The 18,653-nt window shown below is 35.9% G+C and overlaps 2 protein-coding genes across 2 annotated transcripts in view; one reads left to right on the forward strand and one right to left on the reverse strand.

Moving 5' to 3' along the window:
• LOC138692908 (uncharacterized) overlaps positions 1-18,653 on the reverse strand; it is a 43,757-nt gene that overhangs the window by 19,368 nt on the left and 5,736 nt on the right. The window lies entirely within an intron of this gene.
• On the forward strand, positions 1,113-12,319 carry LOC138692902 (ankyrin repeat and protein kinase domain-containing protein 1-like). The gene is made up of 3 exons (XM_069816237.1): positions 1,113-1,270; positions 5,119-5,364; positions 11,756-12,319. Exons 2-3 carry the CDS (start codon positions 5,119-5,121, stop codon positions 12,242-12,244), a joined length of 735 nt encoding a protein of 244 aa, XP_069672338.1. The 5' UTR covers positions 1,113-1,270; the 3' UTR covers positions 12,245-12,319.

The raw sequence follows: 18,653 nt of genomic DNA on the forward strand, positions 1-18,653 counted from the left end.
TATATTATTTTCATCCATACTACAAATTTTAATTAACTAATAACTGTAAATTGTTACAAGTGTAATGGAAATTAAATTTAACTTTACTATTTCCATACATATCACAAATTTCAATTAATTACTACATGTAAAACTGTTACAAGTGTAACTGAAATTATATTTTACTATATTATTTTCACCCATACTACAAATTTTAATTAACTAATAACTGTAAATTGTTACGAGTGTAATGGAAATTAAATTTAACTTTACTATTCTCATACATATCACAAATTTCAATTAATTACTGCCTGTAAAACTGTTACAAGTGTAATCGAAATTAGATTTAACTAGATTATTTTCATCCATACCACAAATTTAAAATGATTACTAATTGTAAAATTGTTACAAGTGTAATTTTCATGTTAGAAGACGATAAATTAAAAGCCATATGTGAAAACATTGAGTAATTCTGTTCTTATCATTCATCACTATATCCATGGAAATTGGATTTAACTCGACTATTTTCATTCATATCACAAATTTCAATTAATTACTACCTGTAAAACTGTTACAAGTGTAATTGAAATTAGATTTAACTAGATTATTTTCATCCATACCACAAATTTTAATTAACTACCAACTAAAATTGTTACAAGTGTAATTTTCATTTTAGAAGACAATAAATTGAAAGCCATAATGTGAAAACATTCTGGTTAATTCTGTTCATATCATTCATCACCATATCTACAGAAATTAGATTTAATTCGACTATTTTAATTCATATCACAAATGTTAATTAACAACTAACTGTAAAATTGTTACAAGTGTAATTTATATAGTACGTTGTTTATCCTCTTTAAGGAAGCAGTTTCTCTTAGGAATACAATTGTTCTTATCCTAAATAGGAATTTCAAAGGGAATAAACACTTATTCGAATTACCCAATAATTCGAATTAATCAATCTCTGCTGTAATGTAAAATCGATAAGTAAACAGCATGGATAAATAGAAGGTTCTATCCAATATAAAACCATATGCGCAGATTCGCACAAATAGAGAACTCTAAGATTAATTTCACTGCGTCACATCCTGCTTTGTATTCGAATGAGTGCAGCGTCGAGCGAATTTTAATTGAGAGATCATTCCCTCCCCCTCCCCCCGCCGGGAATTGCGTTCACCCGCCTTAGTAACATTCCACGTCTTTCTCGTCAATGTGATCCAGTGACTTTTCTGCATCCAGAGATCAATCCACGAAGCCAGTTCCCGTTTACGAGAAGTTCTGCTAACAGGTAAATACATGGATATCATGCTTTAAACCCTACAAAATGCGCATTTGCATTACGAATCTTTTTCCAAAAGAAATATTCAAAATATTTTTTTTTAATGTTTTTAACATTTTGTTTTGGATTTATTTATCCAACACATTTTCATAAAAATGTCCATTTCGCCAGTATTCATCATTAATTTAAATTCCTTTTCAGAACCGCAAGTAATATCATTAATTTCAGCGGTGTGCTTGTGAAGTGATCAGTGATTGCAATGTAACTAATTGATAATGGATAAATTCTTAATAAATAAAACTGTAATGAACGGAAAAAGAATGATAAATTGGGTTGTTGAGGTCCACCATTATATCATATATAATATTGTTCCTCGCTATAGTATATACATATACAGGTTGTTTCCGAGGTGGTGTTACAAACTTTCAGGGATGATGGGGAAGGGTACATGTATCAATTTGAGATAAGGAACCATGGTCCGGAAATGATTGAGTCGAAAGTTATAAGCAAAAATAGTTGTGTGGAAATGGAATTATAATTTGGCACCACGTGCCCTCCTTCCCTTAACCTTTGGAACAGTCGTGGAAAGTTGGTATGGGCCGGATGTCTCCTACGTGGGTACTTGTCCCGATACAATCTGTGAGCTTGTCTACTGTTCCCATTGACTCATCCGTATTCGAAAATCAAGTCTGCTTATTCCGCTCTCGTGTACTCCTCCATTTCACTAGGACTGATCGACTGGACATTGCAACTTGTACACATACACTGCTGTCTATAGACGTGCATATCAGGACCGACCATGTCCGTTACACATTACGCTATCTGCATTGCTTTAGTGTAGTTTCCTGCCCCCATCCCTCAGACAGCGCACTGAATGGAATACTGTAAGTAGACAACGTAAACAACGTCAGATGAATACAGTATGTGTAAGATGTAAAGATAAATACACACAAATAAGGTGTGCAGAGGAATAAAATTATTTCATTTCCACACAACTATTTTTGCTTGTAATTTTCGACTCGGTCATTTCCGGACCAGGGTTCCTGATCTCAAATTGATACAAGTGCCCTTCGCCATCATCCCTGAAAGTTTGTAACACCACCTCGGAAACACCACCTCGGAAACACCCTGTAGAAGCCATTCCCCCCCTTCTTTGAGATGTCATTCTTGTCATTCAGTGTTTCCCCTTTTGGTACCGTTAAAGGTCTTTAATCCACTTAAAAACTAGCGTACGATTTACAAGATTTATTGCCATGCTCCCACTTCTTTGAGATGTCATTCTTGTCATTCATTTGGTACCGTTAAAGGTCTTTAATCCTCTTATCCACGATTTACAAATTAGCGCAAGGTTTACAAGATCCATTGCCCAGTCCTTGTAACTCTATTGTCTATCATTACATATCGCACTCTTGTGAACTAGGCTTAAAACCCTCCTTACGGGCACGACATCTATTCATCTACACTCAGTGTCATTATTAACTTTTAGCACCTAAAATTCCGGGCTCTAGTTATATGTAAAGGTTTGTTTGACAAATATACAGAGTTTATCGAAAATGGTGGTCAACCCTTCAGGTATGAATTCCTCATATGTAGAGGAGAAAAAAAAATTATATCAACATGTATATATGTATTTATTCACACTGCAATGGGTATATACCCGGTGGCAGTGGTAACTAATACACTCAATAATGACAATAATAAACACAATTAATAAAAATACAATTAATAGTAATACTAATAATTAATACTAACAATAATAATAATAATAATACTAATAATAATAATAATAATAATAACAGGGAACATCCTAAATTAAATGAAGCACGATCACTTAAAATAACATTTAAAGTAAATCTAATTTGTATCTTAAACCTAAGTTCGAACTAAAACCCACGAGTAGCCTATGATATGTTCATATCTGCACAAGTATCTTTCAACACTACACTCATTTCGCTGTCAACTCACTCACTGCACTGGAACTACGACACATTTCAGTGATTCTATCCTGATTTCACTAACACTTCAAAAACATTTCACATAAATTATAAAGCTTCACTGACAGGAACACACTTCACTTACAGAACACACTTCACTGACACAACACACTTCACTGAGACAACATAATTCTTCACTGATACAACACTTCAATAACAAAATATTAATTACACCCTTTAAATACTGTGTATAATTACCGTCTATTAGTAAAGTCCTTAAGCTTATTTTTAAATACATTTTTGGTTGTTGGTAAAGCCTTTAGTAAGTCTGCAGGTAAAGCATTCCAGTCCCTGATAGTACGATTGAGAAAAGAAAACTTTCCAGTGTCCGTCCTCTGTCTTCTTTCCCTAAATTTATATGAGTGGTTGTTCCTTGGGTCCGGAAATGCTTGATTGCCGCGTTATAGAGGTTACAAGTACATTAAAGTATGTTTGTTGGAATTAGTTTATTAATGATGCAGTGTACTGTACATTTGCTTACAGGAACTGTTCAAAATGTCCTTCTGCCTGAATACAGGCCGCAGCTCGTCGTCTCATTGACATCCGGACTTTCTCCCAAACGCCTGGCATAGCTCGTATTGTCTGATAGCGTTCCGGAACTCGCTGAGCTTCTACATCATTCACAGGGGTGGAAAACACAAGCACCTTCAAGTGCCCCCAACAGGTAGAAGTCCAGTGGGTTGAGATCTGGTGAGCGTGGGGGCCAAGCAATTGGTCCACCTCGCTCTATCCATCGGCCAGGGTAACATAGATCAAGATGTCTACGTACACGAAGACTGAAATGTGGGGGAGCGTCATCAACACCTTGCGCATTTAATTCCAGCAAACAAAAGTTCTGGAGTGCTTAATGATCATTCTTGTCACCGCTAATAGCACGGCAACCAAGGATTTCCGGACTCATATTGATATAACATTTTTTCTTCTCTACCTATGAGGAATCCAGACCTGAAGTTTTGCTCACCATTTTCGATATACCCTGTATGTCATATCGTCGTTGTTCCTGCAATAACTCCTATGTGTAAAATATGAAATTTTTCAGTAGGAAGAAAAAACACATTTATTCTTCTATTGCAGTAGTGCATAGGAGGTCGTGAATTTTTACATTTTCGAAAGAAAGAAATATAATTACATATAGATTTTATTATTTGCTGCATCACTATTTTAAGTTATTTAATAGAGCAAAAATCTGAAAATCGATAAATATGTCACATATGAGTTATTGCCGGAACAACGACGATATATCATACATAATTGGATTGTTGTAGTGGCAGTAAAACTAATAGCTCATGTTCCTCATCACTTCAAGGATCAGCGGAGGGTGAGAAAAGCAGTGAAAGGAAAAATAAAGTACATAAGGGCCGTAGTTTTCAACCATCTTGAGTTAAGCAATTTCTTACTATAACATGAAAAATCGTACGATGTTATTTTTTGAAAAAATACGTAGGCTTATGGAAATTTTTGACAAATGATAATTAAAGATTTCTCAGACTTGTATGCAGAGACCTACTTCCCCCCTCCTCCGATACTGTAGGTATTTACGTCAACATACTTCCACAGTCTAGTATATACAGTCGCGAAGCTCAATACGTAGTAAATATGCAAACATTAGATAGTTGCTCACCACTAGGATCGCTAATATCGCCTCATTACAGGCAATGCAAAATAGTACCGTCACAGTCTATTGTTTCTAGCACCCTCAAAACTCAAGCTTCGTGACTGTATATAGTAGACTATGATACTTCCCCATCATGCTACAAATGTGTTGTAGTTTCAAGCACGGCCGCTAATCTGTCATATCCCAACTCTCAAAATAGTAACTTATAAATTTATACGTTTTAATACTCTGTTCTTTTGTTATTTCAGATGGCGCCACCGGCACAAGTCGCATTGGGGACAGCACCTGTTCCTCTCGAACTCTTCCTTCTTCGTATATTATTTTCTGCGTTAAAACAAACACGAAAATCACCTCCTGACCCCGAGCCACTTCCAGTGTTAACGCCGATCACTGAACCACCGAACTACACGACTGGACTTCCCACTTCTACAACCGAATATTCGCCCATATGCAACACAAAGAAACAGAATCTGTCAAAGTATCCAATGCAAAATGTAAGTATTAATTTATTTGCCTGTTACGGAGGAGGGGCCCGAAGACTGATCGATGGATCTATCAGTCGTGCATTCAATGAGGGACTTTGCAGGGAAAGCCAATTAAAAGGTATATTTTAAGACGCTTTATCAACATTTTAGGTTATTTAGCGTCTGAATGTGACGAAGGTGATAATGCCGGTGAAATGAGTCCGGAGTCCAGCACCGAAAGTTACCCAGCATTTGTTCATATTGAGTTGAGGGAAAACCCAGGAAAAAACCTCAACCAGGTAACTGCCCCGACCGGGAATCGAACCCGGGCCAACTGGTTTCGCGGCGAAACGCGCTAACCGTTACTCCACAGGTGTGGACGAGGTACCATTATTATTATTATTATTATTATTATTATTATTATTATTATTATCATTATTAAATTCCCGAATTGCAGTACGTAACCCTGCTATATAATACATGACGTATGCAAGGAGCTCCTTTTGTGCACTTTAAATCATTTAATAGCTTTATGCCAAGAAGAAACCCCTTCTGTAACAGACGCCTTTATTGCTCTTTGGCCCGCAACAGACACAGTTGCAAGTTTTGGATTAGTTTCTAGAGCAATCTGTAAGAAAGTAATAAGAGAATAATACAAGTCGATAACGACTTCGACTGAAATATTAATTAATGCTGTACACCGCGGTGAAGGGCAGATTACCTACATTATACCACTGATGTTTCATTAGTTTATTTAATTATCCATTATCTCAGGAACTGTTAATAATGTTGATTTCATTTTATTGCTTATATAAAATATTTTGTGCAAGATCGTGCGAATTTGCTTGGTTTCCGCACAAAACCAATCCGCGGAAAGTCTAAAATTCCACATTCAGTATTCCCAACCTAACGCACATAACAATTCCCTCTTCTTACCGCTTAAGTGACATGTAATTGATTTTACTGCTTTAGGCTTTTAACATATTTTTTAGAGACGTTCAATATAGTAATAATTATAAATTGGAAACTTACCACTGCAATTTCACCTAAATTGCACTTAATTATTGTTTTTAATATTTGCAAAAATTAAGTAAACTCTACAATTCCACTAAAGTTACTGCATTCGTGATGCAAGTAACATTAAGGAAGCCGTGAAAAAATCAACAAGATTCCAGACTCATCATAGACTGAGGAAAAAAAAAGACAGACGTATATCACGGCCTGCTGGAGTATAGTAAACACAGAAAACATTTTAAAGCAACAATGTTGAAGATGGATATTTTTGTTTTGCATATTTGCCGTCATTGAACAGAAACCAAGATGGAGATTTCATTGCAACTAATTAGAAATTCCTCTTTCAGGTATGTAATAAACGATCTTCGCACAAAATAATGTACGATACACAAGCGGTATGTTTTCTTTCAATTCTCGGAAATTAAAAAGCTCAACTACGTTTCGCTTTTTCAAACTTTTCCTCGAACATGAAAACTTCAACATACCGCTCTTGTAACGCATATTACTATTTTATTGATCGAACTAACAGACATGCATCTCTCATTTCATTATTGTATTGTGTCATCCTTCTATCATTTTATAGTTCCTGAGGAAAACGTGCATTTGCATAAAAATAATGAAATCGACATTTAAAAAATCCAAATATTTTTTTCAACTTGTAGCTTATTTCTTGACAAATCTGCGCCAGATTTCTTGGAAACCTTGTGTCTTTATTCTATAAAAATGTCAATGTGTCTTCGGTAGTTCCGGAGATAATGAGTCATTAAATAAGCAAATTTAACTTTGGTGCATTGGCGGTGTAGGGTAGTTAACGAGAACACGAGCTCGATCGGTAGCTAACGCAAATCTTTAAAATTGCATCGTGTAAATTGGATAGATTGTATTCTTTTGTAACGTCCACATTATGTACATGATTCATGAAAATTATTTTTTCACTCCATCGTGGCACGAAAGTTAAAAATCGAAATTAATTTCAGCACAAAAGTTCAATGGGTGGTGAGCACACATTAAATATATGTGTTAGATGCTTGAGCCCCGGAACACCAATGTAGTCGGCGTCTATGGACTTGCCACATACATAGATAATACTGTATATTTCTAACTTTCCTTTCGTGCTTATCTGCCGCCCTCAAGCTGACTGCCATCGAAGTGAGAGAGAGAGCGAGAGAGAGAGAGAGAGAGGAATGCTGTTGCAATATCGCGTTCTGCCCTGTACGTAACCTAAATGCAAATTTGAGCAGCAGGCTACAAGTGTGCACAATGCGTGCATCCGTTAGATTTGCAATATTCGTAAGTATGATCATTAGAGCGGTGCAGACGGAGCACATGACAGAATGGCATCATAGCAAGGGTTCCGACGTTACTCGGCGTGTTCCCTGTGTACAAGCGACGGTCATGTACACGATGTGTTGACGTACAGACGACACAATAGAAATGACACAGTTCCCTAACGTTTCTGCAATTAATTTTCTACAGATACTTTAATAAGATATCAAAACTGCAAAACTAATTAACCATTTCATCCCAAACAAATAATATATACTTTACATGTATGATTTCATACAGAACGCGAACAAAATTACTGTTTCTTTGTAACGGGTTCATGATATTCTATTCGCAAAAGCACTTGAACTATTGTTTTTTGTCTTTTTCTTTTCCTTACAATGAGTGTGAGTTATTAATGCACACGTTATAGTTATCACTTTTCTTCCAAATATTGTTACAGTGCACAACAAATGACATTTGTGAGTTATTAACAGAAAACGATTATCGTCTATCTGATAGCATGGCCTTGCATGTGGAGGAGCTTCTTTCTACGTCTGTTGAAACAACTGAGGCATACGTAAAATCCTGTGCAACATATTTTAAACTTCTGTTAGTTCTTCAAAGGAATCCTTATCTCCAGAAATACTGTCACTAATCTTGCAAAGTTTATAATATCCACCATTTTTTTCAACATATTTGTTATTTTCGCAGATATTATTTTAGCAATTTTATCGTCTACTTGAGTCACTTTCTTCCAGATATTTCGCAATAGGAAAAACTGATCAATCAGTTTTGTACCAGACTTTCCTAAAGCTGTTATGCAATCACGAATAAACCCGTAATTCGATTCAATGTATTCCAATTGTTGTTTTATGCTTGAATCAACCAACAGACGTAGGGCTAGTGGTATTGCAAATGCATCTTTCACATCAAATGATTGAATAACATTCTGGACCTGGTCGAAATATTTACAGTAATAAATGCTGGCCTTCAATCAGGAACCCCATCGAGTAAGTATAGGAGAAGGAGGAAGAGATACACCAGGACATATCTTCTTGAATGCTTAACAAAACGCATCACACATTTCTTCATGGAACACGGATGAAGAACTATGACCCTGCTCAAATTTTTCGCCTTTTTTTTTTTTCAACTTCATGAGGGCACGTTTGTGTACATCCCTATTTACATGTCTTAGAATATTACATGCTCTATTTACTGAAACTGATATTTTACACAATTTGCAAAATAGTTTATCTTCGCTGCAACAAAAAAATATCACCATATTCGGAAATAAGTCTCTTAAACTTCGCCGAACGAATTTTCTCCCCCTTAGGGATCGCAATACTAGAACCGAACTGTTCTCATGTTCCTTCAGTATTGACGTTTGCTTTACCACGCTGTACCTACTGCTTGCAGCTATCCTGTGTACCGCAGAGTCAGACCTTTGCAGGTACACAAGGTGAATTTACAATCCTTGCCCTGTTGCCGTTGTGTCGAAAAACTGCTCCCTTTGCACTGCTCTAATGATCATGTTTCCCGTCTTTCCAAAGTCTGTTTTGGCTAAGGCTAAGTGATCGACGAGCCCTGCATTCTCTTATTCTCTTATTTCAAATTCTGCGCACCGCTATCCCAATCTACTTAGCTTCTCGTTTTCAAAATTTATCCGCATATCATCAGCTAAGTACCAGGTCTCATCATAACAATTTACTCATTATACCTTACCACAAGACATCTTTATATTTTTCAACCTATACAGTTGCTATAAATTGGAACTCGCTTCCGAGTGATGTAAGGGGTTGTTGGACAATAACTTCATTTAGGTCAAAATTACATAAATTCTTGCTTAACAGATTAATTACTGATTAATATTTGTTACTTATAATAGAACTAACATCTGTCCATTCTTATTATTACCGTCCATACCTGTGGAGTAACGATCAGCGGGTCTGGCCGCGAAACCAGGTGGCCCGGGTTCGAATCCCGGCTGGGGCAAGTTACCTGGTTGAGGTTTTTTCCGGCGTTTTCCCTCAACCCAATATGAGCAAATGCTGGGTAACTATCGGTGCTTGACCCCGGACTCATTTCACGGGCATTATCACCTTCATATCATTCAGACGCTAAATAACCTGAGATGTTGATACTTACTTACTTACTGGCTTTTATGGAACCCGGAGGTTCACTGCCGCCCTCACATAAGCCCGCCATTGATCCCTATCCTGAGCTAGATTAATCCAGTCTCTACCATCATATCCCACCTCCCTCAAATCCATTTTTATATTATCTTCCCATCTACGTCTCGGCCTCCCCAAAGGTCTTTTCCCCTCTGGCCTCCCAACTAACACTCTATATGCATTTCTGGATTCGCCCATACGTGCTACATGCCCTGCCCACCTCAAACGCTTGGATTTAATGTTCCTAATTATGTCAGGTGAAGGATACAATGCGTGCAGTTCTGCGTTGTGTAACTTTCTCCACTCTCCTTGTAACTTCATCCCTCTTAGCCCCAAATATTTTCCTAAGAACCTTATTCTCAAAAACCCTCAAACTCTGTTCATCTCTCAAAGTGAGAGGCCAAGTTTCACAACCATACAGAACAACCGGTAATATAACTGTTTTATAAATTCTAACTTTAAGATTTTTTGACAGCAGATTAGATGACAAAAGCTTCTCAACTGAATAATAACAGGCATTTCCCATATTTACTCTGTGTTTAATTTCCTCCCGAGTGTCATTTATATTTGTTACTGTTGCTCCAAGATATTTGAATTTTTCCACCTCTTCGAAGGATAAATCTCGAACTTTTATAGTTCCATTTCGTGAGATGCTGATACACCGTCGTAAAATAACCCAATAAAATTTAAAAAATATATTATTACCATTAATTTCTCTAAATAGAATACGAAAACCTCTAATGGCAAAATCTCATTACATTAATATTCTCAATGTAATAGTTCTAGTAAACTTCTATTATATTATTTCTCATCATTTTAACCAACTAGCTATATCAATCTAATTATAATTCTTTACATATTGGATAAAGACTGAATTGAACTATACTAACTCATAAATTATTACTTTTTCTTATAGGTTTTATCTCAAATTAAATAAGCATGTACTAGTCGTTAAAACTTAACTGAAGAATATTGTACTGATTAAGGCTGGTTGAGTGGAAGAGAAGGCCTTATGGCCTTAACTCTGCCAGCGAAAATAAAACATTCTATTCTACGTTCCACATGCTTTACGAGTCCCGGATACTACACAAGTCGAATCTTTCTCCGCGACCAGAGCACCCATTCAAGCCCCTCTACAGCTCGTTGCCCCTCTATAATCAGTGAAAATATTGGGATGTTGTTATGAGCAACACACAGCAATAATCTATGTAAAAGTTAATTTTTCAGGTACTATAGAATTGAAGAGTCCACTGCAAGAATGATGGATGTCATTTGGAATACATTTTGCAGGAGAAGCGATTGAAAGTTTGAAATGCTTAGCGCTCAAAGCTTAACTGTGATTTTCCGATCATTACTGGACAATGACTATCAGTGTTAATGCCATATACAGTAACTCTCTATGTACATTCTATATGTCTTAAGCTATGCATTGACAGTCTTGGTTCATTTTCGACAAGAAAGTGACATCCATCATTCTTGCAGTGGACTCTTCAATTATTATCTGTTATTAATGGAGAAAATGAAGCCAATACTATATATATCGTCTGAAATCTGACTAGTGTAATATGAAGCTAGTTGCCGATGTATGCAATGGAGGGGAAAGGAACTGGCTACCCTACCCCATTATCTCCTTGCCTAGTTACCTTATAAGTGGTGCCTTGTTGGTATCACTTGTGAGGTTCAGACCTATCTTTGGACAGTTTACTAAACAATAACAACACACATATATGTCGAACATGGAATAAGACCACTAAGAGAAAGAACCAAAGGCGAAAGATTCGATCCAATGCTGTGGATAGAGCCTCGGCGTAGCTCAGTGGTTAGAGAAACCAGTGCGTAGAACTGATGGTCTCGGGTTCGATCCTCGGCGCCGGAGCGAATTTTTCTCCATTAATAACATACACAGCAATAAGTTCGAGCAGAGACACCCCATGCAATATAATTTATGTTACTATATATTATGTTCTTAGGAATTCTCAGCGATGACCGAGACAGAAAGAGAGCGTTTGCTGCTGGAAGCATCGAAAAACGGCAGCCTGACAACAGTTCAGCTGCTCCTAGATTTAAACACGAGGACAGAAGTACGTGACGAAGAGGGAGAAACGCCACTGTTGCTGGCGGCGGCGCACAACCACTTCGAGGTGGCACTGGCGTTAGTGGAGGCGTGCGCGGATGTGAATGCCGGGAACCTGTTTGGAGAGCGCCCCCTGCACTTGGCGGCGCCCCACAACGACGCGAGGTTCATCCACCTGCTGCTTGCCAGAGGCGCCGACGTCAACGCCAGGACGGCGTTCAAGGACACGCCCCTGCACTACGCGGCGCAGAAAGGAGCCCAGTCTGCGGTGACGGCGCTCATCAGAAAGGGCGCTAACCCCTACGCCAACAACGAGATGGGGCTGACCCCGTGGAACATCGCAATGATGCACGGACATTTCCAAGTTGCTATGCAGTGGTTCTGAGTGCATGGAGAGTTATCTACCTACCCTTCAACACAAAATATCCATCCGCCTGAAAACCTACTGCACTGACTCGTTGTTAAAAAACAGCCAGTTAATGTAATTGCTATACGGTACACCAAAATGTATCAATGTTAATGTAACTACTGTAAAAAATTGAAATAAACGAGTACAAGTAAATACAAACGGTCTTATTAATAAAAACTCTTATACAGAGAATATAATATAAAGAGTGTTTCTTTTCAATCATATGATATAGTTTTCAATTTACGTTAACACGCGTTATATATGTTAAGTATTGAAATAATATCTTATACAAACGCTTTTGCCTTATTAGGGCATTTTCACATACAGTTTCTTGATCCTAAATTCTATATTATGATTGCAGTCTTTCTGTGTTACATCGTGTTTATGTAATTGAAGGGGTCAGAGCCATAGTGGGCCAAGCGCCATACAATAAAAACGGACAAAACAAGGGTTAAAATTAAGTGCTTACCATAAGTCAATGAAACATCTAGCAAATAATATAAAGTGTGCACATTAAATAGTACATTATGCAACGAGCCTATAATGATAGTAATTAAGAATCGAGTATGGATATTTGTGAAACGAGCGCAAGCGAGTTTCATAATTTTCATATCAGCTTCTTAATTACCATTATAGGCGAGTTTCATACGACTTTTTATGCTCGACCATATTTCTAACTTGAAATTACCGGTATTCAGATATATACATTCCGATTTGTATCTGACAAGATCGGAAGTGACCTTGTTCTAGGTCGTGAATTGTGAGATGTGCGCACACGCGAAAGTATTGATTTTTTTCCGAGGAACAATAATGTCATTGAACTTGACATAGCCCCGTTAAACTTGATAATATTATAACCTTGATTATTGAATTCGACATTGAAAAACGAGATGACAAATTGAATTTATTTGAATATTATTTACAATTAACGCTAATTATTATAGCAACAGAACATAACCTTCTGCGACAGTATTGGATTTCCAGCCTCCGTGACTTTTCGCTAATTCTCTTTCGATTGCATATCCGAGAATAATCGATACTTGCGGTTTTATAACGGTACAAACCTGACTTGTCATTAGCTGAACAGATGTAAGCTGAGTTATCATTGGCTGAAGACCTATACTTTAATGAGTAGGTGTACTTTAATGACATGCATTAAAGGACTGCTACCAGATGTATAATTAGTACATTTCGGCATGGTCGAGCATAAAATAAATTATAATGTCAATCTTCATTAAATTATGGTATTCACTTAACTTTAACCCTTGCTTTCTCCGTTTTTAATAAATGGCGCTTGGATCACTATGGCTCTGAACCCTTCAATTGTCTTGTCAAATGTGTTAAAATGTATAATTATATGAACACTTCATCGATCTCATGAGCCTTATTTATATATTATGTTTTCTATAGTAACAATTATCATAGTGTCGAAACTCTGTAGTTCGAAAAGTATGTTGCTACCATAGACAAATAAATGAGGCTAACAGGCCATACACAGTACAATAATATGGCTACTTTGTCTTCGAATGAAAATGTAAATCGGTTATACAGTAATAGTAATAATAATCCGAATGTTATAAAACTTACACATCCTGTAAATAATGGATATTAATAGTATCTGTTTAAAACTGGCATACTAACAAACCTTATAACAACGGAACTTTCGAAACCAAAGAGTTTTGTATTAATAACTTTACAAACTCTTTGATCGAAACATGGTTAGCGCTGTCCCGACCACTGCAGCAAACTAAGAAACATCTATGAGCATCAACATCTATCATTTAAGTTAAACCCCCCTGGTTGTCACCACTGTAGTTCGGGGGGTTGCACGTTTGCCTGTTGAATAGGAACTGCGCTTCGGTGTGAATTCAGTACCCACTTAGTCTGAATAACTGATTGGGTTTCTTCCGAGATTTTCTTCAAATGTAAAGCAAATTTCAGGTAATCACATGGTGAACCCTCGGACCTCATTTCGCTATCAACAATTCCATCGACGCTAAAAATAATCTACTAATTGATGTAGCACCATTAAATAACTGACTAAAAAAAGGGTATTAAAAACGAATGCAAGTAGTAACACATTTCCTGCATCTGATAACTAGTGTCTCGTGAAAAAATGTACCTTTCATTTGCTATGTTTATCTCCGTTACCATGACATTGAAACTTACAAAAGGGCCATCGGCGAATAGGGATTATAAAAAATGGACACTTCGCGTCGGTACCTTTGATGTAGCCAGACTGATTTCAATGACCTTCAAGCCAGCTAGAGCGTGAGATTCTGCTTTCTCCCTAGAGTTGGCGCTGACATCACACCAGCTAGCAGTCGACACAGCGGAAATATAACACATAATTAATACATCTAGGTACATTATGTACTCAAATAAAATAAATTGGATCCATAAAATAATAAATCCGTCATTAACTGTAATGTCTAAACTCTATAGTTCCTTTATAATGAGAGTTGAGACGTTGACCCCAACAACAATTAAAATATGTAATGATTTGATAGCACTGAAAATGGAAAAACAAAACTCTTATGAGAAGTAAAACCATATACCTGTATTACATTATATACAAATATTAAACGAATTTGATACATAATTTTATAATGTATTATATTATTTTATAATATAATTTATTATATCTGAAATATAAAAAATTATTATTACAACTAGTTCGTCACTGAGAAATAAGGAAAAGCTGTTAACTTGAATTTATTTGAAGCCAAGCATTACTGGATTATGCAATAAGGTAGCGATGTTTGAATCATGTGTCTCAACTCTATTCTCAATTATTATCTTAGCGTACACTCGATTACACTAACCTCTAGCGCTTGAAAGTAGAACTAAACGCTGGCGCACAGAGAAACAAAACACAGGAAAATTCGCGCAGTGTCCATTCTTTATAATCCCTATTCGCTGGGGCCATTACTTCATAAGTAAACAGAAGCGACTAGAAGTATTTGAAATGTGGATATGGAGAAGGATGGAGCATGTGAAATGGAGAGACATAATAAGAAATGAAGCTGTGTTGGAAAGAGTGGGTGAAGAAAGAATGATGCTGAAACTGATCAGAAGAGAAAAAGAAATTGCTGGGTCACTGGCTGAGAAGAAACTGTCTTCTGAAGGATGCACTGGAAGGAATGGTGAACGGGAGAAGAGTTTGGGGCAGAAGAAGATATCAGATGATAGACAACATTAAGATATGAGAAGACAAAGACGCAGGCAGAAAATAGAAAAGATTCGAGAATGCTGGGTTTGTTACAATATTTTTTGCTTGCAGGTATTCAACTATTAAGGTGTATACAGCTGTGTCTCCTAGACGAAAGAGTGATGGGTTTTAAAGGTCGATAAAATCCTTCAGGGTCACTAAGACTGAGTTTGGAAATTTTTACAATTTTAATCCGATTTATTTCATTTTTTAACCATTTGTTAGATGCATTAAGAATAAGTTGTGTACAAATTTTGAGTTCAATCGGACTACTAGTTTCGAAGTTAGTTGTATTTTAATTATGCAAATTACCAATGTAATCAAAAGTTCCATGAGCATTACATTCATACGGTCCCTCGTTCACAGAAAATATTTTAACGTTGAGAACTCAATGATATCTAGGCTAGTTTAGGCACGATAAATTTTTGAAAATAAGACATGTATTTATTTATTTATTTATATTTTTGATTTACGTAATAATTTTCTTAGCTCCTAATTTTCAAGATAGTTAATATTTCTCAACATTAGACCTCAGATAATATATGCGTGGATAAGTACGAATATTTTCGTTAAAATTGCATGCACTTGGGGCATTTTGAACATCAACAATATAAATTTGAATTCATTTTTGTGTGTGTTTCAATAATTCATATAATAATAAAAATACAAAAAGCAAAGTTTGATATTTCCGTCTTTGACTTATTTATTAATTGTCAACAAAGTTATTTTTGCTAATACATCTTATTACACGTGAACATTTTCGCCCCACATTTGTCTGATGATTTCCATAACAAGGGGCGAAAACGTTCACGTGTAATAAGATGTATTAGCAAAAATAAATTTGTTGACATTTAATACTGTAAACAAGTCAAAGACGGAAATATCAAACTTTACTTTTTGTATTTTTATTATCAACAATATAGTTTCGAGAAAAAGACAAATTTGTGAAAAGATACATACTGACATATGGAGCAACCCTATATAAAAATCACTACTAGACCTCAAAGAAGACGCAAAAGCTAAAAACCTCCTAAGTTACTATCAACTTCCTAAGTGCCCAAGGACTATTTTCGTACGGAAAACCGAAAATTGATTTTTTAATCTTTTTTTTTTTCTTTTTTTTTTCTTCTAAAAGTCAGTCCTAATGCCCCTTAAATACATGGCTTATTTTGGGAGGAAAATCACGTTGGGGTGCCTGCTTCGTATATTTACAGCATGTAAAAGAAACATGTCCGTGATAGAGGGACCTAGGGAAAACATGCCATCTATTTCTTGCCCACATTGAACGTTTATGCTGAATAACCTCTGAAGTTAAGCTGTCTGTCGTTAAATAAAATACAGCATTTCATTCAAACCTCTCATATTTTAACATACCATTTAAAAAAGCAGAAAAGTTGGATAAATTAAACTGCAAAGCAAGAGCAACACAAAAAATGTAATTAACATTTGTCAGCAAATTTATACATGCCGACCACAGCAGCACTAACAACATTAAACCTGAAATCAATTTCTTGCATGTTCTTTCCAAGAAGTCTCTTGTTACCATAATAAACACATCATAGATATGGGCTCATTGAGTTGGGAGATCAGATAGGCTACTCATAACTTAGCTTAATAAAAAAAATCCAATGGTGACCACATTCCTTACTATCCAGTGGCCTCGAAATTAATTACTGAGAAACATCCGAAGCTTAAGGCTTCAATGTGGAGGAACTCCATCCTGTTGAGAGAATATGTGAGCTGCAGCTATCTACTTGGGAATAAACGAACTATCCCAGCATATCAAGGTACACAGCATCAAAGAAGAAAAATGACCCAACAACCCTTTCGTCAGACTACACCAGATAGGACTGCTATTCAATTTTGAAATACCTCACATGTGTTCAGGTTCGATATGTTGATTTTGCAAGCCCTGAAGTAGGCTACAGTTTGTATGAGAAAAAAAAAAAATATATATATATATATATTTTTTTTTTTTTTTCTAGACTTTGAAGTAGGTATACTGCCTAAAAATTTGTTGTATCAGTTGAAATTATCGGAAATGGAGTCATTTTCTACCATCTAGATGGGGTAGGATATTCTAACCTTTTTTTAAATCCTTGATTGCCATAAATTCAACCAGTGAGTAAAATATTCGGTTACGATTCCATTTTGTGAAATAATTTTAAAAAATAATACAATATAAATAATATTACAATAAAATAATACAATAAAAAATAAATACAATATAATATCACAGTCTAGTATATACAAACGCGAAGCTCAATACGTAGTAAATATGCAAACATTAGATAGTTGCTCACCACTAGGATCGCTAATATCGCCTCATTACAGGCAATGCAAAATAGTACCACACAGTCTATTGTTTCTAGCCCCCTCAAAACTCAAGCTTCGTGACTGTATATTATAGTAGACTGTGATAACATGCAGAGTGGCAGTATACAGCCTGCGATTCCAATTGTGTTTCTCTCATGATGATAGAGGAGGCCTAGAAGTTTAATGTTTAATGACTATGGAATTCAGATGCACGACTGTTGCTATGACATTCAGTGTACAAACAAAAGAGAAACATTAAAAAATTTAGCAGCTGCCAGGAGTGTAGTCATAAATAAAATAGTACCGGGGCACACAGCAAAAAGATTGTTATTATTATTATTATTATTATTATTATTATTATTATTAGGATAAACCCCGACAAGACGCTCTTGGAATACCTCACATGTGTTCAGGTTAGATATGTTGATTTTGCAAGCCCTGAAGTAGGCTATAGTTTGTATAATGAGAAAAAAAAAAAAAAATATATATATATATATATTTTCTTTTTTTTTTTTTTCTAGACTTTGAAGTAGGTATACTGCCTAAAAATTTGTTGTATCAGTTGAAATTATCGGGAATGGAGTCATTTTCTACCATCTAGATGGGGTAGGATATTTTAACTTTTTTTTTAATCCTTGATTGCCATAAATTCAACCAGTGAGTAGAATATTCAGTTACGATTCAATTTTGTGAAATAATTTTAAAAAATAATACAATATAAATAATATTACAATAAAATAATACAATAAATACAATATAATATGCAGTGTGGCAGTATACAGCCTGCGATTCCAATTGTTTTTCTCTCATGATGATAGAGAAGGCCTAGAAGTTTAATGTTTAATGACTATGGAATTC

Source organism: Periplaneta americana, chromosome 2, assembly GCF_040183065.1.
Source record: "Periplaneta americana isolate PAMFEO1 chromosome 2, P.americana_PAMFEO1_priV1, whole genome shotgun sequence".
In the NCBI taxonomy this organism is placed as follows: domain Eukaryota; kingdom Metazoa; phylum Arthropoda; class Insecta; order Blattodea; family Blattidae; genus Periplaneta; species Periplaneta americana.